This window comes from Sturnus vulgaris, chromosome 1 (genome assembly GCF_052056855.1).
Source record: "Sturnus vulgaris isolate bStuVul1 chromosome 1, bStuVul1.hap1, whole genome shotgun sequence".
In the NCBI taxonomy this organism is placed as follows: Eukaryota; Metazoa; Chordata; class Aves; order Passeriformes; family Sturnidae; genus Sturnus; species Sturnus vulgaris.
This window is the reverse complement of record NC_142243.1, coordinates 109,458,560-109,485,785: the sequence shown is the minus strand read 5'-3', so window position 1 is coordinate 109,485,785 and position 27,226 is coordinate 109,458,560. Positions and strand designations below refer to the sequence as shown.

At 40.2% G+C, this 27,226-nt stretch overlaps 2 protein-coding genes across 12 annotated transcripts in view; one reads left to right on the top strand and one right to left on the bottom strand.

Annotated features, from left to right (window-relative positions):
• Positions 1 to 9,865, top strand: part of ESCO1 (establishment of sister chromatid cohesion N-acetyltransferase 1) — a 32,874-nt gene extending 23,009 nt beyond the window's left edge. For 4 of the 5 annotated variants that reach the window (XM_014871287.2, XM_088173889.1, XM_088173897.1 and 1 more), the window contains 4 exons: positions 2,915 to 3,004; positions 5,363 to 5,506; positions 6,356 to 6,543; positions 8,880 to 9,865. In XM_014871287.2, coding sequence (XP_014726773.1) covers positions 2,915 to 3,004; positions 5,363 to 5,506; positions 6,356 to 6,543; positions 8,880 to 9,027 — 570 coding nt within the window. In that variant the 3' untranslated portion in view covers positions 9,028 to 9,865. Of the gene's footprint in view, positions 1 to 2,202; positions 2,326 to 2,914; positions 3,005 to 5,362; positions 5,507 to 6,355; positions 6,544 to 8,879 lie in introns of all 5 variants that reach the window. The other variant, XR_015807041.1, reaches the window with a different exon arrangement.
• Positions 9,866 to 10,412: 547 nt separating this feature from the next.
• The window catches only part of GREB1L (GREB1 like retinoic acid receptor coactivator), a 130,428-nt gene continuing 113,614 nt past the window's right edge, over positions 10,413 to 27,226 (bottom strand). For 6 of the 7 annotated variants that reach the window (XM_088173852.1, XM_088173845.1, XM_088173846.1 and 3 more), the window contains 11 exons: positions 26,681 to 26,783; positions 23,664 to 23,819; positions 23,322 to 23,461; positions 21,467 to 21,628; positions 20,953 to 21,160; positions 20,104 to 20,269; positions 19,183 to 19,410; positions 17,719 to 17,860; positions 16,397 to 16,597; positions 14,539 to 14,677; positions 10,413 to 13,127 (listed from right to left, as the gene is read on the bottom strand). In XM_088173852.1, coding sequence (XP_088029978.1) covers positions 12,964 to 13,127; positions 14,539 to 14,677; positions 16,397 to 16,597; positions 17,719 to 17,860; positions 19,183 to 19,410; positions 20,104 to 20,269; positions 20,953 to 21,160; positions 21,467 to 21,628; positions 23,322 to 23,461; positions 23,664 to 23,819; positions 26,681 to 26,783 — 1,809 coding nt within the window. In that variant the 3' untranslated portion in view covers positions 10,413 to 12,963. The remainder of the gene's footprint in view (positions 13,128 to 14,538; positions 14,678 to 16,396; positions 16,598 to 17,718; positions 17,861 to 19,182; positions 19,411 to 20,103; positions 20,270 to 20,952; positions 21,161 to 21,466; positions 21,629 to 23,321; positions 23,462 to 23,663; positions 23,820 to 26,680; positions 26,784 to 27,226) is intronic. The other variant, XM_014871284.2, reaches the window with a different exon arrangement.

Sequence of the window (27,226 nt, the reverse complement as noted above, 5' to 3'; positions counted from 1 at the left end):
GTCTTTTGTAATCCTATTGTCATTGCACCTTAATAAACAAAGCAGAAGCAGCCTTTATTCTTGTTTGAATTGGGAGGAAGTTAGATGTAGACTAAAAAGAAGCTAACCGTATATTGCATAGTTGCGTTATTTTCTCAAAGAATTACAAATACTTACAGGATAAGTAGTCCTAACATGGAGGGGAGAAGGGTGTTGCTACAGCACTTACACACCCCCTTACATCACCAGTCTGCCCAGTTGTGGTGAAGGGTCTCTGCCTGCCTTGCTGCTGCTGGCTGGAGGGAATCTGTTGTTGGGCATAGACTCGCAGGATCAGGGAGGAGTGCTGTAATCACGTGCTTTTACTCCAGGCCTTGCGGAACATGTTTCCCTGTGGGATGAGTAGCTTTCCTTTTCACTTCTTTGGTCATCACAGGCAACGTGTATCAATGCTTGGGCATCTGATTTAGCTGTAAATTGTCTTAATGTCCTAAAGTAATGTTAATTAAAAAGGAAACCAGTTTTTCTGACATTGCAGTAGAATATTATATATTGCAGACATAGGACTTCTGTCTCTTACTCTACTGAGGTATTATCATCTGTCTCCTTAAAGAGTCGTACTTTAATTCTCAGTGACTGAAATATCTTGCACACAGTAGTATTTTAATAGTGTTAAAATAATGGGGGGTTGGTTAAAAAGTGTTAATAGGTGTGTTTAGGGAAATAATTTTCAGACTACATGAAAATGCTGGCACTAAAGCATATTTTGTGTACTGCGAATATCTAATAAGATTATTCCCAGCTGCAGCACTTTTTCCTTCAATGTTACAATATGACAGAGTTGTGGTCAGTCTTGTGTATTGCTTCCATTTGTGTGGTTTAAAGGAAGCAAAACTCAGGGTACTAATGGTGCAGATAAAGATATGAAATCACGGTTTTTCTTTATAACATTATTAGAGCTGCATATGACTTTAAAGGCTCAATAGGGCTTTAAAATAGCTTCACTGAAAATCTGGATGAGCTTAAGCAATCCAGAAACTTTTTGGAAAGCTGCATCTAAAAGCTGCATTTCTGAATTCCAAAATACTTCAGTTCAGAAACTGCCCCTCCTGTGAATATCATCAGTCTCCATATTATACAGATCACTTAAGAAGATTGTCAGGTGGACAGTAATTAAAATAATTACTGCCTTTTTAACAGATTTTTAGACTTATGCTAATCTACTGTTGCTTAAAGGCATAAATACTGTGATGTGGAGAAGTGTTCTGTTCTTTATTGGATTTCATTTTGTGGAAATACCTGGCTATAGCATTAACAGGATACCTTAACCTAAAAATTAGCATTGAATTTTTTGCATTAGGCTTACAGAAGTCTGGATGCTGTAATCACAGGATTATCAAACACATTGCATTTATATCCTGAGTGATGCTTTAAAATAAGCTGTAAAAAGCTCTTACAGAGTAAACAGATAACCAAAAGGCAGAAAAAGACAAAAATTTGAGAGAGGTAAGGTTTGAAGTTAGAGAGTAGTACTCCTTGCCTGATTTTTGATGCCTTTCCTGATGAGTCTCAAAAAGCATGTCACAATCCCACAAATTGCACTTGCCTGCTCCCCTAAATATGATGACACAGCTGTTTACTGCCCTTCCTGTTCAGACCATCATGTATATAAATTTAAGCAGGATCTTTATTTGTTCAATTACTACTGAGAAAAAAAGCAGACAGGATTAAAATGGTGTCTGTGTTGCAACCATTGTCATGCTGGGTGCTAAACTAATACTTAAATAGTTTCAGGACTAGCAGCGAGTAGAAAAACTTCTAAAATCACTCTCTTCATGTCCTCCTTCGGGTAAGGGACTAAAATCAGTATGAATAAAATGAGGTGCAGATCAAGAATTATAACACTGAAGTTTAATGCTTTTTGTGGTAGTATATGTGGCATTTATATAGTGCCAAATTCCATTGCTTGGTCTTTAGTCAAACGTTATTTTATGGGAAGGTACAGATTTCAATGAGAATCACTCCATCAGTATTGTTTCTTCAAAGACTTTTTTTATTTAAAGTTGCTTTGAAGTAAGATTTGTAGATCAGCCTTTTTAGTGGCTGAAGTTACTTCTGCATTCAGTATTTTTAGGTCCCATCAAAGCAACTTGAGTTCTAATATCTACCAGTCCCATCTTGCTAGATTTAAGTGGCTTTTTTGTTTTGTTTTTTTCCATGCAGGTACTGCTCATTATTCACCACGAGTGTGGATCTGAAGAAGAGTTAATTACCTCTATTTTTTTGAGTATGTTTATACTTCAGATACACACAACGTAGTCTCCTTCCCTATTAGATTCTTAGAAGGTAGTTATAAATTTTTTTCTAGTATCCTTCTTGTGGCTTTAACAGTTATGATCAGTAACAAGATAAAATATTCCTTACATTTTGGGCAACTGCATGCCAATCAGTTCACTTAGAACCTCCTGGAGGTCTTTCGCATGCCAGACTTTTAAAACTGAGTGTGTATTTGTGGAGGTAACTATGTTAAAAAGAAATCTTCTAATAAAACTTAGGGCTTTCTCATTCACTGGACTTCTAAAAATAGTATTTATGTAGGTTTGGAAATCAGTTATGTGAGCTGAATTTGCTACTTCTGTTCTAAAATTGAGTTTGCACTGCAGTTCTGGGGGAAAAAATCTAGTTGGGAAATTGTAAGACACTTTCACATTGTTTTTAGATATAGTTAGATTACTGTGTAAATTATTGTATAAATAACATCATATTTTATCTGTTGTGCTCATTTTAAAAAGCTAGCTGAAGTTTCCTTCTCTAGCAAAGCAACTGCTAAATTCTGTGAAATTGCATAAATTCAGTGTCTAGAACAATAATCTGCTACTTCTGTTTGTAAACGTACATCTTGTATATGTTTTAGATAAGTGTTTGTTTTATTTAGGGTTGGAAAAAGGAGAGAATCTTGGCTGAATATCCTGATGGGAAGATAATAATGGTTCTTCCTGATGACCCAAAATATGCACTTAAAAAGGTACAGTGAGAAGGACTGGACTTGTATGTCTTGCTTTGTTTGCTGTTTTCATATACATGAGAATGTTCATAGAAAAGTGTCATTTACATGTGAACAGTTGAAATTGGACTCAAAACTGCAGTGGTTCTGTTCCCTGTTCCCAGACAGGTCAGATACCTCACTCTTAAGCACTGCTGGTTTCTTCATGGAGAGGCCAGGGCAGGGGTGGGAAGAGTGCCAACCAACTGACTTCTTCAAGTTGTGTGTTGGTTTTTTTGGGTTTTTTTAAGTATCCTTGCAGAATGTCTGACACGTATTTTATGTAATATAAACTTCCCATTATATTTAAATTAACTGAAATTTATTGACTTTATAACACAGCACAAATGTGGCACCATTCTCTAGGTGACTTTCTGATAAAAACAGATTTAGGTGGGAAGTGGCCTCCAAGTCATCTAGTCCATTGCTATGTCCAAAGCAGGATTTGCTCTGATTATGCTGCATCTGACAACTTTCTAAAAATTCTACCACTAGAGGTTTGTCTGACCTCTTCAGACTGTATCACAGTGCTTCACTGTGATAGCTTCAATAACATTAGGAAATTTTCCCTGGATGTCTTAACAGAATCTCCATACTGCAGTTTAAGCTCATTAGTACTAATCATACTGCCATAGCTATAGAAAACATCCTTTTTTTCCTCCTTGCAGCAGCTTTTTTGTGCCTGAACAAACTGATTTTTTTTTTTTACCTTCAGAAGATTAACTAGATGTGCTGGTTTTTTGTTTATACTCCTAAATAATGTTTCTTAGAGCTTCATTCATTGTCATGCTCTCTTCTAGCTTATCTCCATGTGTGCCATGACTCATGTCTTTCTTGAAGCTCTAAAACTGGGCCCAGCACAGTGACAGGGTCACAGAATAGTTGAGGTTGGAAGGGACCTATGGAGGCTGAATTGATGCCCAAGACAGATCTTGCTGCTGGTGTGGCTGTAGCAGGTTTCTTTAGTCTAAGTTACTGAATTAAAAAGAACCTACAAATTTTCACATTTGATGCAGATCAGTTTATTTGTTTATTTTTCTGTGGAGTTATTCTAATTTTAGTACATTTGTTGCACATTCATTTTTTAATATAATGGCTGAAAAAAAAGAAGGAAGACTGTAGCAAATGAATTAATTTAGGATAGAGTTATCTTTAGTTCTGTGTAGCAGAAGTTGATAGAATCTTAGAGCTGTCATAACCTTGGATGCCTGATTTCAAGAATAGTTTTCTTTAGTGTTTCAGATAATTGGATGTGTCATTAAATGATTAGTACCTGAAGGGTAGATGAGAAAATAGAGAGTAACTCATACCTGTTAAAAATTATTTTTAAAGCATTTTTAACACAGTTTTCTTTATTGTGTGGGTGCCTGTGCATTGGAACAGATTGCCCAGAGAGGGTGTGGGGTCTCCTCACTGGAGATATTCAAGAACCATCTGGATGCAATCCTGTGCCATGTGCTCTAGGATGGCCCTGCATAAGCAGGGAGGTTGGACCAGATGTGATACCTTCCAACCTGACCTGTTCTGTGATTCTATCTATGATACTCACAGCATCAGTAATTCTCCTTTTGTATTACTACTGTAACTACATCATGCATTCAAAAAGCTTATGCCATTTAATGCACCATAGGTGAGGGCACCTTTTTTGCCTTACAGGAGATGAGGGATGATAGAGGCTGTTCCAATGTCCAGATGTAGGTTCTGAAACCCTCAGTAAAAAATTAGTTTGTGCATAAGTTTTCATTTACATTCATGCTGCAGTGTATCTGTTTCTTCTAAACTTACTAATACTAAACAAAATTTTATTTTTAGTTTCAGTTACTCTTTGAAAACCCAATGGAAGAGTAGAGAGCTGGAGCAAAGAGACAACAGTTATTCCTTTAAAACAAATGCCTGTATTTTCTACCTGCCTTGGCACTGTGTCTGCTGTCATCTGCTCAAAACCCTTAATGGATTATTTTTTCAAGACTTCAAAAATAACAAAAAAAATCTTAAACTGCTTTAACTTTCCTTGTAGGTCTAATTTACTTCTAAAATATCAGAGCTCACAGTTTGATTATCTGCATTCTCTCCATTAGCCTTTGACTAATGAAGTTTGGACTTAATGGAAGCTGACTGAAGGCGTCTCTTCCTATTTCCAGACAAGTACTGTTTAAGGAATATTTATGCAGATGATGTGTTGCAGGTTACTTAGGTTGATCCTTAACTTCTGGAAGAAGAACAGCTTTCAGTGTTCTAGATACCCTAATACATTTCTGCAAATCCGTGATTTCAATGTAAATTTATAAAAACGTGCATTTAGATGTGTTTCTTATACAGCTTTTAAAATTATTTTGACAGGTTGAAGAAATCAGAGAAATGGTAGACAATGACTTGGGATTTCAGCAAACTCCTCTCATGTGCTACTCTAGAACTAAAACTCTCCTTTTTATTTCTAATGACAAAAAAGTCATTGGCTGCTTAATTGCAGAACATATACAGTGGGTAAGTAAGTGATTGAATTGGAGAAAGATAATCTGTCAGTGTGTAATAACTGTTTTTCACAGCAAATTAGTATTCTGTGTATGCCTGTTCCACAGAGGAAGAGACTGGGTGGTTGGACCGTTCTGAAATATAGTTACTCAGTTCTGTGGGGTTGACACTGAACAGAAAAACGTGGATGGTGTCACACTTAGCTCAGACAGACCTCATCATCTAAAAACTTGCTACAGCTGAGGAGTGGAATTTTACTTCCTCTGCTGTTACACAGCTCTGGCTATGCTCTTGCTTGTGACAAGCAGGTTCAACTCCCTACCCAGTAGAAATCCAGCATGGATGAAAGAGTGGATGCTCTGTATGACTGAGTTGAATCACCACAGGTGATAACAGCTCCACAGGAAATAAAAGCAGAGGACAGAATTGCACTGGAAGGCAGGACAAGAAGTCATTGCAGTACTAATCACAGATGTCACCTAATCTGTCTATTCCAAATTGTAGTGTTTTCTGCTGTACCTTGTGAGTATCAGACAACAAGCAAAACAGTCCTAGCCAAAGCCAGAGAAATTGATGCAAACACTTTAATACAGATGGTAATAAGAATTGGATTATTTGTTGCTGTTATTTTAAGTTATTTTATTTGAGATAAACTTTAGAGGGTTTTTTGTTTATTTAGTATTTTATCATCTGCTTGGTTTTTGAAACTGTTACGAAAAATTAAATGACACAAATATACAGTCTTTTTGATAAAGAATTTTAATAGCCAAGTACGTTTAACTGAAATAAATTAAACATTACTTTCTTCAGTCATTAGTGATACTTTTATAAAGTGATGAATGTTTTTTACATCATCTGCAGGGCTACAGAGTAATAGAAGAGAAGGTTCCAGAAATCAGTTCAGAAAATGAGAAAGTGATATTTGAGAGACAGAAAGCATGGTGCTGTTCAACTTCTCCAGAACCTGCTATCTGTGGGATCAGTCGGATCTGGGTGTTCAGCATGATGCGGCGGAAGAAGATCGCTTCTCGGATGATAGAGTGTCTTAGGTAAGGAGAAAACATTCCTCAGCTACACATTGCATAGACAGAACTCAGTGCAAGATATTGATTGTCTTGTGTGTCTCAAGCTTGTATTTCCAAGCTGCTGGTGATACTGGGGGTAGAGTTTGAGCACAGTTGACAGTTCCAGTATTAGGTGGAATTCAGTAAATAACGTCATACTCTACAATTGTTTGTCTTCCATAGAAATCTTTAAGTGCAATTGTAATGAGTCATCCTGGCAGACTCCCGGGGAAAATCTTTCACAGTAATTATGAGTAAAGGACACAGGACTGTCTTTGGTGACAGTGTGAGATTACCCATGGCCTGGGACCCAACCACTGGCTGATTGTCCATTCTTTAGAGGTAGCAAGAGGGAAGCAATGGAGGCCCAGTGCACCAAACTATTGGGTATAGTCTGGTGGCTTCCAGCTGTTGTTTTGTTTTGTTTTTTTCATATATACTCATGTCCACTGAACCTTATGGATATTTTCAATTTCCATGGAGCTTTAGTAGCTAGTGGTGAGTGTATTCCAGCTGAATACTAAGTGTTACATCCATAAAAAGGACTCAAACATCTGGGCTATTGTCTAGATAAATGTTAAAAATGTTGAATCTCCAAACCTTCGGTTTCTTTCCAAGAAGTTTAAATGTTAGTTCTGAGTAATGGCAAGAATTGCTCAAATCTTAACGACTGCCAGGCTGTCAGGTTTGTGCTCGCCTCATCTTGGAGTTTCTAGAACAAGTACTGCTGCCTCTGCCAGTCCTCACCCTCTTGGGTATTTGGGGAGCTCAGCAAAGCTGTTCTGCCCTGCACAATTCATCTTGCCTGGCTGGTGGAGCAAATCATGATCAGATCATGTTTTGGCTGACCTATTGACAGCAAAGTTGTATTCACGTAAGCATGTTAACTTGATGATTTGCTTATGTTTTTGGCAGATTTTTAATGGTGTGTTCTGTAGCTTCCTAGAAACTATTTCTAAAAGAAAAATTTATCTCCCAAAATGATGCTGGAGTTACTTCCTCAGCTACAGCATTAAAGGGATCTTTAGAATCAATTTTGATGACTTGTTGCAGCTAGTGAGGCCTCCGTTTTCCTCTTAACTGTGCACTGCACCTCCCCTTTTGCTGTGCTCTGGTGCTTGTTGGCCTTGCAGTAGCTCAATGCTGTATTCACTAAAAGTTTTGTGTTACTCAGGTACTCCTTTGGTTTGTAGAAAGGTCTGATGAGTTCTAGAGATAGTGTAGATGAGGGAGCCGAGGAAGTTGCAGAAGGCAAAGGAAAGGAGTGAGACTTGTTTTGGGATGGCAGTAAGTAGTTATATCTTCTCAGCTACCTAAACGTTTTCCATAGCAAAAGGTACTTGGAATGGGATAATTTTGGTAACCAGATAAATCCTGACTTGAAAATATTGAAGGCATGGTACCAGACTGAGGTCCATTTTGAGAATGTCTGCCCCATTTCACCCAGGCTTTCACAGTACCTTGGAGTCACAGAAACACAGTCAGTCTTCAGAACCTTGCAAAATTGTCTTTCTGAAGACATGAAAGAGAAGAGAATAAAGCTGGTAGTAATTAAAAAGGATTTTGTTCCTATTATCTTTTCCTCAGTATTTAATGAAGATGTCCATATGAGTGAAGCTCCTGCTTCCTCTTCAAGTACATTTATGGTTATTTTATAGAAGCTGAAGAACTTATGTCTAAAGGGAGTTTCTTCTGCTTCTAAGGATAAATATCACCTTCCCTTTAAGACGAATTGAGGTCTTAAAGCCTGAATTCAGTTTTCTAAAATTGCTCACATACCCAGCCAGAGAATTAGAATGGTATCCCTTGATTCCCACTCTCCCTTCAAATAAGACTAAAACATACAGGAAATACTCTTCATGAACAAGTTAAGCAAATTGATTCTTTCTTTTTGTATAGTTAATTACTGAATGTATATTTAGGAATTATGCCTTGAGGTTGGTCCCTTGAGGCTCCTCCATAAGCACCCCAACTTGTTTTGTAGCTTGTTTTCATTCCTAGTGATTGTAGTCACAGCCCTAGAGGTCTCTTTTCTATTAAAAATATTTGGAATTAATTCAAACTTTTTATTTTAAACTCAGAATTTGAACTCTTGATGCAATTGTTCTGTACAAACATTCCTTCTAAAACACCAGACCCTTCAAAACCCTTCCCAGATAAGAGATCCTCCTTGCTCTTTGGAAGGAGGAGATAAATCCTATGACTTCCTCCTTTTGAATGTCTGTGGCACTTAATTAATGGTTTGTGGCCTAATAGCATAAATATTTTTCATTATTCCCTGAGGGTAATTATCTTTTTCCCTTTTCCTGTCTTTTAACCAGGAGCAACTTCATATATGGCTCGTACTTAAGCAAGGAGGAAATTGCTTTCTCGGACCCCACTCCTGATGGAAAGCTCTTTGCAACACAGTACTGTGGCACTGGCCAGTTCCTGGTATACAACTTCCTCAATGGACAGCACCAGACTTAACTGCTCTGCAGGAATTCCATTTCTGTTGGAGACTTCTGCCAAACTGCATGGAGTGGGTGCAGACCTTCAGCAGAAGCCAGGGCCATTTTTATTACAGTGAACTCAGGACTGGTAACAACCAAACGGTTGTACTATTTTATTAAAATTGTAAACAATGCAGTAATAGGCTAACTTTGTTTTTTTAAAAGAAAGATATTTTATTAACTTTTACAAAAGTTTGATTGTATTTTATCTAGTTATTCATGTTTACATGCAGCAGAAAATTGTTCATAGTGGACTGTAAACTAATGCAAAGACTGTAGTCTGGCTGACGAGTACATGCTGAAGTTCTTACTGAGGTGATATACCAGTGCTTCCCAGTACTGGAATGCTGGGCTCCTGCCCCAGCTCCCACTGCCAGCACTTGTCTGACAGAGTTCCAGGCTGTGCCCAGTGACATCGAGGCAGGAAGTGTTACAGTGCAGTTGGTGTGGGCAACAACCCTCACAGGCTGTCCGGTGCCTTCTGGGGTGCCCCTGTACCCTGCTCCATGTCAGGGTGCCTGCTTCCTGGCAGCAGCTTTGGAATCTTGCTGTGGCCCCTGTCCCCTTCTCCCCCTGATTAGTTTTGGAGTAAAAGGTGGAATGAAAAGCCCAAGGACTGGTGTACTCGTCATTCTTGAAATATTGTACTGAGTATATACCTTTGTTAGTGAACTTCACTTTGATACTTGTCACTCCTTCATAAGTCTCTCCTCTTTCAAAGGGTTTGTATGTTGAAAAACTGCTGTGGCCTTTCTTGATCTGTACATAATGTAGATAGGTTAAAAATAAAATACTTGATAGCTTTTTTAAAGTTACTCTGTATAATACTAAGTGTGAATGAATCTCTAGTGTATTTCATAATTTTCTTAGTGAGAAAAACATAACATGCTGAAGATCAGTGCCCCCAGGAGCCCTGGATCAAGACCATCCTCGTACAAGGTTTCTAGTAAGGTGAGCAGGGATACCATCAATCTTGAGTAACAGTTTCAAACCGTAATGGAAGATGGGAAAGATTTAGTTAAGGTTAAACTTAGGGTTTGTTTCAATTTTGGAACCTGTGTGCAGTCAGGATGTACTTGTTTATTGTGTGCTGTCCTTAGCTTTGGTCTGGAGCTGAAGCAAAGACTTTGCATCACATCCCAAACAATACCCAAAGCTGGAGTAGCAGAACGGGGGTGAATTCTGGGCTGCAGAGGCTGCTTGTTTCCAAGCTGCCGTGTGTAATTTTCCAGGGGATTGTGAGCAGCCTATAAAGAGTTTTGTCAGAAAAATGGTGCAGATGCACAGGAACTCTAGAAGTGATCCTCTGTGGCAGGCTCAGAAAGCAAGAGCAGGACCCATTAAGAGAGAGGCAGTCTGAAATGGTAACTTAATATATTCAAATTTAATGAAAGCACATTATAAACATACCATAGCCACAACTTCGGACAGTTTCAGTTCATAAACAATAACATGAGGTAGACTGACTAGTGAAGCTAAATTCACCAAGTTTTTGGTTAAGAAAACTTTACACTAGGAAAGCAACGTTTTTAACCCTCTTCCAAAAGTCACAAAAAGCAATTACATAAGTTAAGCAAAAAGCATCTGCATATGATTCTTTAAATCTTAGTTTACATTCAGTTTGAACCTGTGAATAGACAAGAACATCTACAGGTAAAATGTAACGCTGGCCAATTTTCATACATTCATAAGAATGGCCTTAATGGCAAGGCTTAAAACCAAAATGGAATAGCAGTCATGTGCCTGTCAGCCAAGGGTTTCCTTGCCAGGAATTCACAGGCAGCCGGTTTAAAGTGTTCCATGGGACAGGCCTGTGCTGTTGGGGCTGGTGTAGTGCACTCTGGCCAGAGCGTTACCAAAACTCCTTGCTTCTATAGACGACAGCACTAAGGAAATGGATTTACTATTAGCTGGTAAAGGCAGGCAAATACACTGATTTTCTAAATGCACTCTCAGCCTTCAGGATGAGTTTGCTCTGTTCCACCAGTGGGCTAACTCCTCCTAGTAGTCTCAGCACCTGGAATTTTAAGAACTTAGTGCAAACATCAAATACACGAACAAAAAGGAAACCATTTTTGAACATGTAATACCTGACACCTCTCTACACCATGCTAAGACTGGCGGCTGGCCTTAAGCCCTCTGGCAAAACCAGAGCTACTCCAATACATTCAGGCATGTAGCAAACGCTTCAAGAATCATCTTTTATATCCCTACTTCCTCCCAGTGTTAAAATAGGTAAGGCAGGTTCTATCTGAAGGAAAATAAAAAATAAATTTACTGAAAGGGGTTGATCATTTGATATTTGCTAAATTTACAGCATCAGAAATAATGCTACATCAACACAGACATATGCAAACCATTTTCCTTTGGCCTCTGTCAAATATATTATGTTCATTCATCTGTAAACATCTCTTCACAAGATAAAAAAAGTTGCTTAATTAACACTATGCCTTAAAAAAAATGCAGCTTTGGCAGGTCCTTCTGCAATGACTGCAGGTCAGGTATAAAGATGCATTAATCTAATTGCTTTTTTGGGGAGCCTTTAAGAATACTCTGCATTTTTCTTATTGATAGAGGGGATCACGATGTGCAGAAGATGATTATTGGGGGGGTGTGTGTGTACATCTCTGTGAGGCAACACCTGCTAAGTGTGAGGGGAAAGAGCACTGCTACATTCACCCCTGACAGCCAAAACCTACGGCAGCGAGTTAAGTCCGGAATGCCTTCCCAAGGATCAGTATTGTGCCTGGAAATAGAACAGGTTGCGACTGCTGCAGAGCCAGCATTTACAGAGCTACACGGATGACGGTATCAGGTGATCAGGTGATCTTTGCTTCTGGAGAGTCCCTCCTGAGCAGTCCCAGCTCCTTGGGATTTCTCCCCTGCTCCCCGCTGGAGCTAGTGTAGAATACTTTGTTTCTCTGGGGTCCAGCTCAGGCACTGTTACCCTCTTGCGTGTTTCTTGGTGTGCTGCGTCATATAAAGGTACAACTCAGACCTGATCTCAGCTCTGCAGCCAACTGGAGTTGAGTGTAAAGGAAATGGAGAGAGAGAGTTGCAGCCAGTCCACCACAAAGGCACCGGAGGGACAGGAGGATACACTTCCATACGCAAAGGAGGATGGACCACAAGTTTCCAAAGCTCTGAGGAGAATGAGAAACTGAGGGTGATTTGCTGGGAAGTTACTCTGGCCTCTAAGAAGAGAGAGCAGCTCTGAGAAGCTTTTTGCTTCAGGCCCTGGAGCTGAGGAGGCGGTACCTGCTGGGGCAAAATACCATTGCTAAGGGTGCACAGTGCCTGCCATGCGTTTGCCCGTTTGTTCAGGTTTAAGTAGTAAACTTTGAACACCTGTGGAAATTTTGCCAAAGACAGTTTCAATACGTACACAATTACAAATTTTAAACTAACACCGCACAGAGAACAAGACTATTCCTTGTAATACAAATATCTACTTTATATTGTAGTTTCAAACCCCTGAGTATTCCTGTACCACAGCACAGAGCTGAAGAGACGTGGTAGGCTCTCCACCTATCTTCGATAAATTCCACATGCTAGGGTGCATTTCATGTAACACATTCAAGCTTGCAGCTGCAAGAAGAGAGCAGCTTCTTCCCTAACTTGGCTGAATATAAAAAGGATTCTTCTTGGATGAAACATCCTCTTCCCCGATCCTACAGTTTGGTTGGCTGTGTGATTAGTGTTGGTGGTTGTGAATGACGTGAAAATAACTGGAATCCAGGATCCTTTAAATCATAACCGATGTGGTAATTTTTATCCCAAAGAATAAAGCTACTTCAGAATGCAGGGAATCCTTTAGAGCAGTCTAGATAAATATTGGTTGCACTTTGCTCCACAGTGATTGTACTTTTTTTAAAAAAAGTTCTTTTTTTTCTTAGTGGTGTCTCAGCGAAGCTTATATGTGGCGTCCCGTAAGGAAATAGAGTGGTTCATCATCACTACTGTTGGCAGTTTGAAACTCATCCCGAAGTCGGAACTGCCACTCATCCTCCAACTCCAGCCGGACTATTGTCTGCCGTAGCGAGCTTCTGTCTTGACATATGACACACAGGGTGGCACCTTCAATTGAAAAGCACATTAGATTCTCAAGGTACAATAACAACTCATCTCCTTCACTCATCTTCCTAAGATATTTTAAAAAAATCTCTGCTGCTAGGGAGCAAAGAAGTAGTATTAGAAGGGTCTATCACCAACCATCCAGTCCAGGCTCAGGTCAGTCCTTTGAGCCCCAGGACTGAAATGAATGTGTCTATTTGCAGGAAGGCACAGAAATGAAGAAGCAAGCACAGTTTGGGGTGTGTTCTGGATCTCAGGATGTCACTGCCTGACAGGCAGTGTTAATATCATCAACTGCAGCAAAGAGAACATTAACTGGATCTTTAAATTACTACTGATAATAATGCCCAAATAATAAAGCCTATTTTTTTGTTTATTTCATGGGACACTTGGGTTTGTAGAAGGTCAATGATAAAAGTCTACTAAGCCAAACCAGTCCCACAACTGACTTAAGAAAATCCACTAACTTTAAGTATGAGAGCTACCCTTGGTAAAGCACACCAAGAGTCTGTAATTTTTTCTGTGGCTTAAATCTACAAACTTTGTTCCACCTGGTGTTACACATTATCATTTAATAAGCAGAACTGGGCACCTTCAGGACCTTCTCTGTTATCTGCTCCGGCACACAGAAAGTTTTAGTTCATATCCCTCCTCTGCTTCACTGAAGCAGGGGAAGGCCTTTGGGAAGAAGCCACCCCTTGCCCAAGAAACAACAAGATGCCTCTCTAGCTGCATCAGCTCTGGGGACCTGGTGGTGGGCAGCACCATCCCCAGCACGTCTTTGTGCCTTCTTCCTTTGTCCCTGCCCTGCACGGCCCAAGAGGGCACAGGAGAAAACTTCAAAATATGGTTCTTGGAACTAGCTAAGGGTCATCCCGAGAGGGAAACAGCTCAGCTCTGCCACCACAACTCCACTGGAGCTCTGCAACACACTTCAGCACTACTGAATTCCTCTGGCAATTTGATAATTGTCAGCATTAAGACAAAAAGAAAGATTTTTATGAGGTTTATCAAGTTCTGGTTGGCCAGACCAAATCATCCTCCAGCTAAGAGCTGTCCTTATTTACAGAACTGAAGATTTATTGCCATTATAGACTGATTTCCAGAGCAGAATTTCCCGTCTTCATCAGTAACCTATGCTCACAGCTCTAAAATTGCTGATTGCACAATTCACTTTCCACAAGGATTTCCACAATCCTTGCTGATGTCACTTTAAAGTAACTTAATGAATGTCATTTATCAACGCTTACCTAAGGTTCAATTACCAGCCAACAGGAACAGAAGTCTGATACACCCCTCAAAAAACACTCCATCTATTTCTTTTTTTCTTAATTCCTCTGCCTTTCCCTGTTTGTCCATGCTATTATTAATTGGCAAGAGCCACCCAGAATGCCCAGCAGAGATGTGTGATTACCTTTGAGAAACCTAAACCGCTTGAGGAGGTCTGCACCAACGAAGGAGTCACAGAGATAGAGCAGAAGTCCACTGAAGAACACCCCTTCACAGTTGACATTGACAGAGTGTGGGCGAGAGCTAATGTAACATATGGCCACCTGAAACACAAGGGGGAAAGAAATGCTGTCTCAGAAATGTCAAAGGATGATTTACATGGAATGGAATATAACTTAGTGATAACAGGCAAGTCAGCTGGTGCTCTGATAAAATCCCAATCCAACAAGATTGTAGTACTGAGCAAACTTTCCCAAAAAAGTAATACACGGAACAAACCTCTAGATTCAGATTTGGTCACAAGTCTGCAACATGTTATTTCAGGGCTCTCTGTAATTCAGTTTGATTTTTTTTCCTCTACGAATTACCTGCTTATAATGACTGTATAGATTATATAGGTTATTCTAATAAGGATACATTCGTCAAACATAGTGATTCCCTAAGTAGGGAAAATGCTTATGCTTGTGGTTCCAAGCACTCTCGTGTCTCAGTGCTGTGATGGCTGTTACATATCAAAGGGTGTCTCCTCTATCTTATTACTGACCCCCCATAAAATTTGTCTGAAGAACACCCTTGTTAGACATTGACCCTGCTCCAGATCCAGTTCAAACTGACCATTGGGTTCAAAAATTCTAATCTCCCCACCTACAAACACCTAGAACATATTTGCAAAAATCTAATTTCCTTGTAACCCAGGTTCATAAAAAGAGAAGCATCAAAGGATGAATACCAAGTTTTTTCAAGAACGGCATCACTTTCAGGTTTTTGCTTTGTATGAAATATTATTTCAGATAGACACACCCAATTCCTTTGCAAATCATGGAATTGTGTAAGTTACGCTCATCGAGATACCACTGTTATCATGGATCCATGAGATCCAAGATCACTGACTTCAACTGTTAACCCAGCACTCCCAAGTTCACCACTAAACCATGTTGCCAAATGCCACATCTACACATCTTTTAAATACCTTCTGGAATGGTGAACCCACTACTATTCTGCGCAGCCTGTTCCAGTGCTTGACAAAACTTTCCACGGAGAAATTTTTCCCAAAATCCAATCTAAATCTCCCCTGGCACATCTTGAGGTTTGTTTCCCCTTGTCCCATCATTTATTACCTTGCAGAAGAGGCTGACTCCCACCTGGCTACAGCCTCCTTTCACGTGGTTGTAGAGAGTGATAAGGTCTCTCCTGAGCCTGTTTTTCGCTAAAGAGCCCCAGCTCCCTCAGCTGTTTCTCATCAGACTTGTGCTCCAGACCCTTCACCAGCTTTACTGCCCTTCTCTAGACATGCTCCAGCACCTCAATGTCCTTCCTAAATTAAGGGGCCCAAACCTGAATACAGGATTTGAGGTGCAGCCTCCCCAGTGCCAAGTACAAGGGAACGATCCCCTCCCTAGTCCTGCTGGCCTCACTATTGCTGATCCAAGCCAGGATGCCATTGGCCTTCTTGGCCACCTGGGTGCACACTGGCTCATGTTCAGCACCCCCAGGTCCTTCTCCTTTGTGCCGCTTCCCAGCTACTCTTCTCCAAACCTGTAGCACTGCATGGAGCTGTTGGACCCAAGTGCAGGACCTGGCACAGTCCAGCAGTCACATTAATCCACCACAGACCTCTGGTCTCTACCCACACCAGCCAGCTGGAGGCTTCACCGCCATCTTCTCCAGTGGATTGGTTCTTTACTTCCAGCAGCAGAATCTGTTTGAGACCAACGTCTTCAAACATTACCTTGATGCTCAACAAGGGCATTTCAATACAACAAAGATATTGAAGTAAAGATTTGCATATCCTTGTCCCCATCACCCCTGCAAATCTTTTGTACCTCGAGCCCGATGTTCAGGTAGCAGTCGATGGCCAATACCGGGTTCTTGAAGTTATGAATGGCCTTGGGGAAGAGTTTGTAGGTTGCATGTTGAAGGAATTTCTCCAGGAGGAACTGAGACGGGGCTGCCAACAATGTGTGCTCGCTGTCAGGGGCACAGACGTACTGAAGGGGCATTATTGGTGCCACGCTGTCTGAGACCTGCAGTGAAACCAAGGGGAACCCCTTTTAACCCACCTACTCCATGTATTTACTCTGCAAGAGTTCCTCTAACTGGGGAAGAGATTGCCATGACAGAGCAGGAAGAGAGAGAGAGAAGAGGAACAAAAGGATCAAAACTCCCCATTCGATTTTCACATAGCTCCAAAGCACATAAACAAATTAATTTCTTGCTCTGTGCTTGCTATGTACTTCTGTAGATATCTGCTTGCCTAAAGAAGGGACATAAAATACAGAGTTCAAACTGTCACAGTGGCCTTCATCCTGACTTACTCCTGGGCATTATATGAAATTACACACTCTTTGCATGGAGTCATCCATAAAAAGTGTTTACTATGGAGTTTTTTCATAGGCCAGTCCATCACTACAGATTCCATTGCAACCACAAGAAAAGGAAAATCAGAAAATGATCTTCAAAAATATTCAAACCCAGAGTTTAGTCAGTTAAATTGTGAAGTATGGGAGGTGGTTTTTTTAAAGGGAGATGGTGTAGGATGTGTACAAAACCACCAGGAACACAAACGGTAAGACTCCTAGATGAAAGACAATCCTTTGAAATACACCTCCATTTAAAGCTGGCATAGGTGTAAACATAATCTGTATAAAATATTTGGTATATTTTTATAAATATTTGGATTTCCTGGGGGGATTTCAGAAGGTTTCAGTTTTCAGAGCCTTTCCTCAACCCTCTTCTTGTTAGGAAGTGCATGGACTGAAAGTCATCACAAATCAGTAAACCCCAGAAACTTGTGGCTGTACTAACATTTTTAAAACTGAATCTGGTACAACTTGCCTGCTTTGGATCAGAGTCTGCAAATTCTTCCTCCATCAGAGATACCACTGAAAAGCTAGACCAAACTCTTCCCAATCTCAGTCCATCTTCTAATAGATCAGGAGGATTTTTTTTTAGTGATTTAAAAATAGCAAACTATTTCTCATTTTCTATTTTTGATGTGGCAGCCCTACCATGGATTAAGCCCTGAATGTCAGATTTCAAATAAGCACAAAATAAATCTAAAGAACTAGAGAATTCTTTATTTCTAGGGAAAAGAGGTCCTGATTTCACCCTTTAAGAGTACAACAGAGCATATTTCCATACTTACCATGATTTTTGGCTTAACAACAAAGTCCTTTTGTCCTCCAACCTGAATATGTTTCTTCATGACACTGAAGTTGTTGAAGCGGCAGATGAGGAGGCCGCTGCTGTTGGTCCGCAGGTTAAAATCCACATCTTCACAGAAATACCTGGACATGAAACACAAGATCACTAAACCAGCTGTGTAGCTCCCTGCTGAAATGCACCAGTATGGGCTCAGCAGAGACTTTTGGAGATCATCTGATATGGTACCACTACAAATTTTCTGCAGAGCTCTGAAGAATCATTCCTTCAATGTGCCCCTGGTCGAGGAAAGCAGCTGCTGGTCACCCTAAAAGTCTTCACTTTTCAGTGTGCCTGTGTGCTTCTTCCCCACACCAAATCTGGCTTGCACTCTCATGCTCATGACATACTGGCATCAACCATTTCCCTTTCCACCCTTTTTAAAAATTCTTTTTATGTTTGGGGGTTTTGTATTATATATTTTGGACTTGACAGAAGCTCTGCAGTGACCAACCTCCACTTCTGAACAAGTCGGTTCCATATGACCTATTTCTCCATAAACTGTAATCAGGGGGAAAATATGGCTTTAACAAATACTTGGCTAAGAGAGGAAAAGCTGCTGGGAAGTAACCTTAGTCCTCCACTATTTATGATGTCGTTGTTCACTTCTATGGGCTGACTCCCACCTCATGATTCAATCTGACACAGAATGTGAAATCAAGAGCTCTGAAAGTCATACAAGCTTGCACTGACAGGCTGCAATTCCTCACAGAAACACATAGGATCCCTGAAAACAGCAGGAGGAGCCCAAGGTGAGAAGCCCCAGGGCCATTTATGGCCAGCAGAGACAGGGTTTATTTGGAACTCACTTGTCTGGGAAGAGGAAGAATTGGGTATATCTGTGTGATAAGAGCTAGCAATAAAGGCCCACAATATGGGTGCTTTATTGCAAATGCTTTAGGATGAAATTAGGAGAGGAGGGAGGAAGGAAAGGAAGGAAATAGTAGAAAAGTAATTTTTTCATCAGTTTTTCTTGCAAACTCAAGTGGCAACAGGGAGGACAGCTATCCCTGAAGGAAATACAAGGAATCACTTTTCCTAGGCACTCTGGAAGCCCCCCATTCTTCCTGCAAGTGATGCCATTTTGGCTCCTTTCTTGTACTTTTGGTGCCCCAATTATTTTTTCACCTGAAGTTTCTTCCTTCCTCATTTTTTCACTCCTCTGAAGCCCTTCCTTGCCCTTGATCTGTCTTTCCAGGTTTTCTTGGCTTATGGAAGGTTTATTTTGATGCCTTACTCATTCAGATGAAACGTATATCATGCTGTGTTTTTTTTTTTTTTTTTTATTGTGCACTCATTACCTAAGGCAGGATCTTTCTGTTTATCTCAATAGCGTTCAGAAGCATTGTGACAAGGTTCTTATCAAGTCAATATACTATTTTCCCACAGATATATATGTACTGCCTACCTGTTTAGATCATATTGCACATTCTGGGTCAGGTCTATGTTGAGCAGTATAAAATCATGCACGTGGCACCTGGAGAATGGAGCCTTTGATTTCTTGGTGTCCAGCTTGCTGTTCCATTTCTGAACACCCAGTATTGCATAATGAACAATTTTGGGGGTGGCTTCAATGTGTTGGAGGACACTTTTCAAAGACACATTCTTGCTGAAACCCCCAGGCTCCAGGGACTGGCTGCAAAACATGATCATACACAACATACAAACATATTTTATTATTTTTATACTACATACACTGCATATATATACATATGTGTGCATAAAAAGGACCAAAAAATTCCATTGATAGCTGAGAATGTTTACTCCAGATGCTGTAACAATATATACAAGAATTAAGATTTTGTCAGCAATAGGCAATTAATTTTACCCCATCAATGCAGCCATTCAAAAGATGAGCCTTTCAGCAGAATAAGTTCTTACACAGCGATATGGGAAGGGAAAAGAAGTCACCTTACATATAATTTTTGGAATGCTATTTTCTCTGTACTGGACAGTATAAGCAGTAAGAAGGTCAAAAGCTTAATGCTTTCTAAGTTCCCCAAATAAATTGTTTGCTCTGAGAAACATAAATTGAATCAAAGCATATTGAAAAATCACTCAAACAGTCACTAGAAACAAGAGTGGCTCCAGGCAAAGAACGAACACAAGCAGAGGTCTGGTGGTGGTACTGACACGGATGTAAGGGCACAGTCATGGAGAAGTGCTCAACAGCAGGAGGTTGAATGTTGAATGTTGGTGGCCAACAAGACAAACATGGCCTTCCTACTGCTCTGAGCACCCTGCCAGACGCTGGAGATGAGCCTCGGTCACAGCCGTGCTGCTGTCAGTGCTGGATCAGAGCAAGGACCCAGCGTGGGTGGGTACCAACCTGGACTGCTCGTGGAGGCTGTGCATGTTCCACAGGACGCAGGAGTCGTCCATGACCACGATGAAGGGCCACACGCACTGGCGCTTCACTCCCAGCTCCTCCAAGCGGTTCCGTTCCAGTTCTAGATTGTGGTAGGAAAGTTCCTTAATAAGAAACCTGGCAGCACCTGAGGAAATACCATAAAGAAGATGTACAGACATCTTTATTAGACTTTATCACTCTTTCCAGAAAAAGGTAATACCAACATCTGCAGTCATTACCCTTTTTTAACTTAGTGCTTATAACACCCTAGTTTAGAAAGAAATCCGTATGTGCCTTTTTCAGTGTGATCAAATATGAAAGGCAGATGCCAAGAAGACTGGATGCTTTAAGACACTCTGCAGAACACAATTTTGCAGGCATTAATGAAATAACTTGAAACAAGAAGGGACTAATATCCCAAAACAGAAGCTACTTAAAATTTCTTGCAGAATAAACTCAGCATCCATGAAAACAAATTCCGAAGTTCAAGCCCTCAGTGTTCAGTTGCAGTTAATATTTACCTTCTTCTAACCTAAAGCATTGTAATTTGAATACATGTAAAACATCTAGAATGAACATTTACACAGTAAAATGAGTGAATATGGCCCATAAAACATCAGACTTTAAGCTGAGAAGGCAGTGATCCATGCAAACATATATATTCCATGTCCCTGACAGCAGTTCTTCCACAGTTTTGCACAGACATTGCTGCTATTATCACAGCAGGTATGTGAGGAGCTCCTGCAGTGTTTCTTGCAACAGCATGAGCCACATTGTCCAGCATAGATCTTGATACCTTCACAGCAATGCATGGATGGTGTCTCTTACCAACTCCAGCATTGTTGAACATGCCTGGCAGGACAAGCATGATGTGGTTGGGCCAGTATTTTCGGTAAAGTGGCATTTCATACTCCTTGACTACCAGGAGGTGCAGGTGGCTGATGCCTTCCATAGCATGGTAGAGGTTCAAGAGTCCGTGTTCATGACGTCCGCTCGATGGGGTGAAGATAGGACTCTTGACTGCATTCAAATTCTGCTGGAACACGAGGTATTTTGGCAACATTAGGTAAAAAAACAGATTATTCCTGATAGGGACTTCTATTTGCTTATTTTTTATACCAGATTTTAAGATCACTGATTACTGCAACGCATATGAACTAGATGCTAGAAATGGAAAAAAGGATGTTTGCCCTCAAAAAGCCCATTCTAAGGACAGTCGGGCAAGATTTACACAAAGGACTTTGAAACAAAAAGACTACAGGAAAAACCTCCCCTGCCATTAATTTGTGTATGTATGTCAAACTGACTGCATGCAGCAGATGGGTAAGAGCAGCACACGAACCTTGTCAGAAACGAGTGGGAGTCGCATGCTTTCGAGATGCTTTCCCTGTTTGCTGAAGACAAAATGGTTCTCTTTGGACTTGGGGATTATAAAATGCAGCTGAACCTCTTCTCCCAGCATCGAGGATGAAAATGTGAATGCATGCAGAGTGGAGTCAGACACCTGAATACAAACAAGCAGCAAAAAGAGATTTCCAAGCAGGTAATACATAAGGAGTGTGTAAAGAGGAGGAGCCATCAGAGAAGAACACCCAAACCACTCTCTTTCAGTAATCATTTTCCTCACAATAAGGTGCACTATTTAGGCCTTGCTATTAAAGAAATCAGCTTTCTGTACCAGTAATGGTCTTTGGCCAAACTAGACTCTTCTGAAATCCATTTCAGCTAGGTATTATTTATCAATATTTACAAAGAAAAATCAAATATACAGATACACACACACAAACATGCATACATACTGGGAAAAAAACTGTCCAAATCAATTTCCCCAGAAGATGCAAAGAGCAGTGCAGCATGTGGGAGTGCCTCCACAGCAGCATGAACTGTCATTCAGACACCTCAGCAGGAGCACTACTGTATTGATATCAGTATAGTATTTTTCTTGTGGCAAAACTCTCCTGAGTAGTTGTGTGACCAAAGCAGACCACACCATTAACAGGGCTATGAAGAACTTGGGTGAGCTTGGGTGAGTTTGCACAGCACGTCACTGAACCATGTGAGTGTATACAAATGCATACACAGCTGATAGATTTCATCCTACAAAAGCAGCTGTCTTACTACAAAGTCAAATCACTTACTCTCACCAATGAGCTTTCCAAAATCTTTGCTAAAAATTGAAATAATTAGCCCGAGATGGAAAATGCAAGGGACTTTATTTAGGTTCTGTTAAAGCATTTAAGAATCTCTCTCCCTTCACAATGTTTGCTATCCAATTACTCCCCTTTGAAAGTGTAATTTCCCTGAGCTTAATTACCTTAATTCTATATAGACAGCTCACACTGGCACATACAAGTATATGTTTATATTTATTAGTACTAGTTATGTTTAACCACATGCACAAACATGAGTGGAGGGAACAACAGATGTCCTTGGGGAGGATTTGCTTCTGTCAATGGACTTAATTAAGCATGAGGTTTAGATCAGACCTGCTGGTGCTGCTCTGAGGGAACTGGCATTGTGGACTGGCAGGTTGGGGTGTCTACGCTGCCATATCTTAATAGCAAGCTGTTGGAAAACCTTAGTGAGCAAGGAAGGAATGAAGTGAGATAAGAAACTTCCAGGTAAACTGCTGCTGGTGATTAAGAAATAATGTGTGAGCTATTAACCAGTAATAATCTTACATGCCAGTCTCCTGTGAGCATAACAGTTTACTTTAGAAACTACAGTTTTTTTAACTAAACAGATTAAAATGTTCATTTCTGTCCAGCAACTCATAAGCTATTGCTGAGAAGGATGCACAGATACATACAAAGCAAGGAAGAAGTAGGCCTTGCCATCTCCCATCACAGGTGTGGATGGCTGGTTAGACAAACATTTATCTTAAGTTTTAGAGTCTTCTCCTGTTAGACACTGCAAACCCTCTGGGCAGGCTGAATAATGCTTTGGCTTGAGAAAACTAATCACAATATTCACCCTTTGCCAGAGGCAGCTGCAGAGGAAAACTGCTCATTCAGAACATGGCAGACACAGTTAATGCTCCTGGGCCTGTAGCTCAATCTCTCCCCTGAGAATGGAAGAATTAAACAATTCCATCTCAGAGAAGGTGAGAGCATGAGTCCTGAGATGAGAACAGTATGCCTGGAGGGACCACAATAAAAAACCAAGGATGCAGTTTACCCTTAGTCCCTGACACCAACCTGTGCAGTAGGATTAATGTCCATGTACTGATGGCACTGCTCACAGTGATGGAAGGTGTTGTAAGCTGCATATTTGGTCAGCATCATGGACACAGTCTCCCTTTTCTTAGGTTCCTCTGATTTTGTTTCTTTGCTTGTTTCTGTGCACAAAGAAAAGAAGCAACACAAATTTTAGGGGAGTTAGAAACTGTTATCCTGGTAAAAACTGTAAAGAATATATAAACTGTTTCATCCCATTTAATTTTGGCGATTAAAGGTTATTGTGAACTTGTGTTGAAATGAACCAATAAACACTGAGTCTCTGTAGGAAAGTATTCCTAAAAAAGTCTACATTTTACTTACCTTGTTTCACTCTTGAGAGTTGTTCTGTGTATACGGGACTTATATTTCTGTACTTAGGGTCATGTACACTCAGGTCAAAAGATATTTTGCTGAAGATCTCAATGTCTGGCCAGTGGTCATTGCTAGACTGAGTAATTTCGCTGTTTTCTGTATGATCTGCAACAACACACTTCAGGTAAGCAGAATCAGATACCCACCAAATGATGTTTATGTGATAGTTGCTGCTTTACAGTTGCACTGGAACTCACACAGGTACACACACAGAGCAACATCTTTGAACGTCATAAATATTACCAGTGAAATTACAATCCATACAAAGCCATTTCAAAGAAATGGCAATTCCTTAGAAACTGTGTGCAGGGGAAGAAGCCTCCTAGGTATCTTTCTGCACTTTTCCTCATCATGCTGCTGAGGTATAATTCACTCTGGTTTAAGCATAAAATGCTCAGATGAATGGTCCTATTGGTGCAAGAGGCACAGGTGTAGTAGTTAGAAGCTTCTCTGTGATGGAATGAAGAGCACTGGGTAAAGGAGAAGCAGAAGAAAAGGCAGAAAGATGAAAGCAAGGAAAGAGAATCTGTATATATTTATGAACTAGTAGCTGGTGGTACATGATAAAGGCAGTAGAAGACACGTTCCTTTTATGGAATGGGATGTGGCCGGCAAGGATCAAACAAAACTTTTCTGCACTGATCCAACAGAGATAAGTCTAAAGTAGAAAATCAAGTTTAAGCAAGGGAATGGTAGAAAACACTGGCCAAAGAAAACAGCTTTGGAATGCAGCTTGAACATGAGTCAAATCAGATCAAAATGAGATGGAAGAACACATGAAAGAAGGTGTGTAACTGAGGTTACTGATTTTAGAAAAGTCAATTCAGGTGAAATGAAGGTTGGGTCTACAGATGAGCATGTGATCACCCTACCCTGATGCAAGAGGAGACAGTAATCTACAGAGCTCTGAATCCATTACTTTGACCTGGATAACACTCAAAATTTGCAGAGGGTGAAGGAAGTAATTAAAGATGTTGAATTAAATGAAAAATGTGATAAAATGCAAATAGGTTGACTATTACTTTCGTTATATGGCTATGAAATACCTATTTCTCTAAACAAAGGAAATGCAATTAATCTTATCCTTCTGGACTCAAGTACTTGCTATGGTACTATAGGACAAATTATTAATACAGCTGAAGAAAATGGAGAGAGGAAATGGTCTGCAAATTGAAAGAGCTGACTAAATAGAAGATGGCAGCATGTAACATTGTAAGCATTAAGGCAGGTGAGATTATCAATGAAGTTAAAAGGTCAGTAGAGAGGTGTGTACTGTTTAATATTCTCACTAATGTCACCAGCTTAAACAAAAAATTGGCTTAAGTTTGCTGGTGGCACACTCCTAAGAGTCATTGTAAACATGGAGAAGGAATCAAAGATCAGCTGGAAAGAATTCAAAGCCTTCGATAACTGTAACAACAAAAATTCGGTGATATTTAACAGAAAAAAATGTGAGTCATATGTACATTCAAGGATTAATAACAAGCATTTCTGCAGCAGTCTGGGAGCACCTTGATTGGAAATAACCAAGTTGCTGAGAAACCTTGGAGTATAAACTATGCATCAATGCCAGTGAAAAGGGAGAATGGAAAAGACCAGTGTAATCATAGGTTTCATCAGTCATGGGGCTTTCAGTGGGGGCAGGGAAATACATGAGCTGTTGTAGGCTGGGTTGGTTAAACATTCAGTTCTGCTCACCCATGCACCAGAAGGATAAGTTGAAAATAGATGCGTAGGCCAGAGTACCAAACTGATAAGGAGAATAAAGAGCCTGTCATTTGTGAGAATCCTGTAAGAAGATCCAGACTACCTAAATGAATGCTGAAGAGGAAGTAAGATAACTGCCTGACCACTCCAAAGAAACAAACCTCAAAGAAAAGAAAAAGTATTTTAACTTAAATTACTATGTTTTTTGGTCTCAAAGAGAATGTGTAGAAATGTGACCGAAACATATTTGGGGTGGAGAATAAAGCAGTATTTAAAATAGTGAGAACATGAGGGCTCTGGAGAAGCATTCTGACAGAAAGAGTGGGAGCAAAAAAGCCACAACCAAAAACCCCAACCAAACTCAAATTGCTCTTCTGCTGGAGTTCCGTGCATTCCTGGCAGGGGTGTGACACATTGCTGTGATCTCAACAGGCCAGTCGGCATACTGCAGAACATCTCTTACATTTTGATATTTCAGCCTAAGTTTCTGAAGTATTTTAGTTCAAATAATGAGGGAATAACTGCCCCCAAAGCTCCAAATCAAAGGAAAATATTTTCTCTCTCTGGTTTTTTTTTTCATTTAATAGCACTATATGAACAGAAATACAAATTAGTCTTTTCAAAGGTTCGACAACAACTACATTTTCAGGATGCCAGTCTAATGGTTATGAGCATTATGTACCAGAACACCATGAAGAGGACTAATTTTAAAAGGTTTTTCTCTTCTCACAGCAAAGTCCTGCCATGGCAGTTAATGGATCTGTGAGCTCTGACAAATGAGCACAAATCCAAAGAGGATCCCGCCCCCCTTTATCCTCAGCATAAAACCTGCAAACTGCAGACAGGAGACAATCCTACTGAAAATGGATATTAAATAGTTAGGTTTCAACCAGGAACAAAATATTCTTAAATGTCCTGTCTGCTTAAAAGCAGCCAGCACTTAAAAACCTGCAAGGAGAGATGGCATAAGCAGATGTTGCCCATTTACAGCTTTGTGCTCACTTTCATTTGAGTGCTACACAAATGTGTCGACCTAAAACACATTTAATAGTTCTCAGACAAGCCCATTATAAAGTTTACTTTTGTATCAATCTATACTGAAATATATGCAGAAACCTAAAGATTAGCTAACACAAATGGAGAGGACATGTAGTAGGTGTAATTCATAGTCTTTCAGTGAGCCTAAAATCTTCCTTGCTGAATAATACACAACATAAGCTCTTTATGATATATCTTAAGAATAACCACTAAATACTTACTGGCATTAATCTCTTCTTCATCATACACATCTACTTCCAGCAACCGGATCAGCATGCGGAAGAGAATCCTTAGGAACTGCAAGTATGAACCAGTCTTTCCAACCTGAGCCAGAGATGGAAAAAAGTCTAAATGCCAACTCAGACTACTCCAGTGGAAGGGTAAACTTCACATAAATGCCTCTGGGCTTACCCCAAAGTTCTGTGTTCAGCACTGCCTGAAAACACTGCGAGATGTAATACTGCCCACTGTACTGAAAACACTTTTACTAAAGGGGTCTCTGAGCACAACCTGGCCACAGCCTGTGTCACTTCTGTATGCAGGGAGATCAGCAGTGCTAACTGCTTCTCTCCTGACGTGCTCACAGCAATGTTATACCCAGTGCCACCCATATGTGTTTTGTTTGGGCTAAAACATGACATCAAGCATCATCCTTCCTCTCCTTACCACTTTCAGCATGGACTTAGCCTTAAAATTTGACTTTGATTTTTGACCTCAAAACACATCACTGCAAACTTGGCCCCCTCAGACCGCTAAAAAGGCAGGAG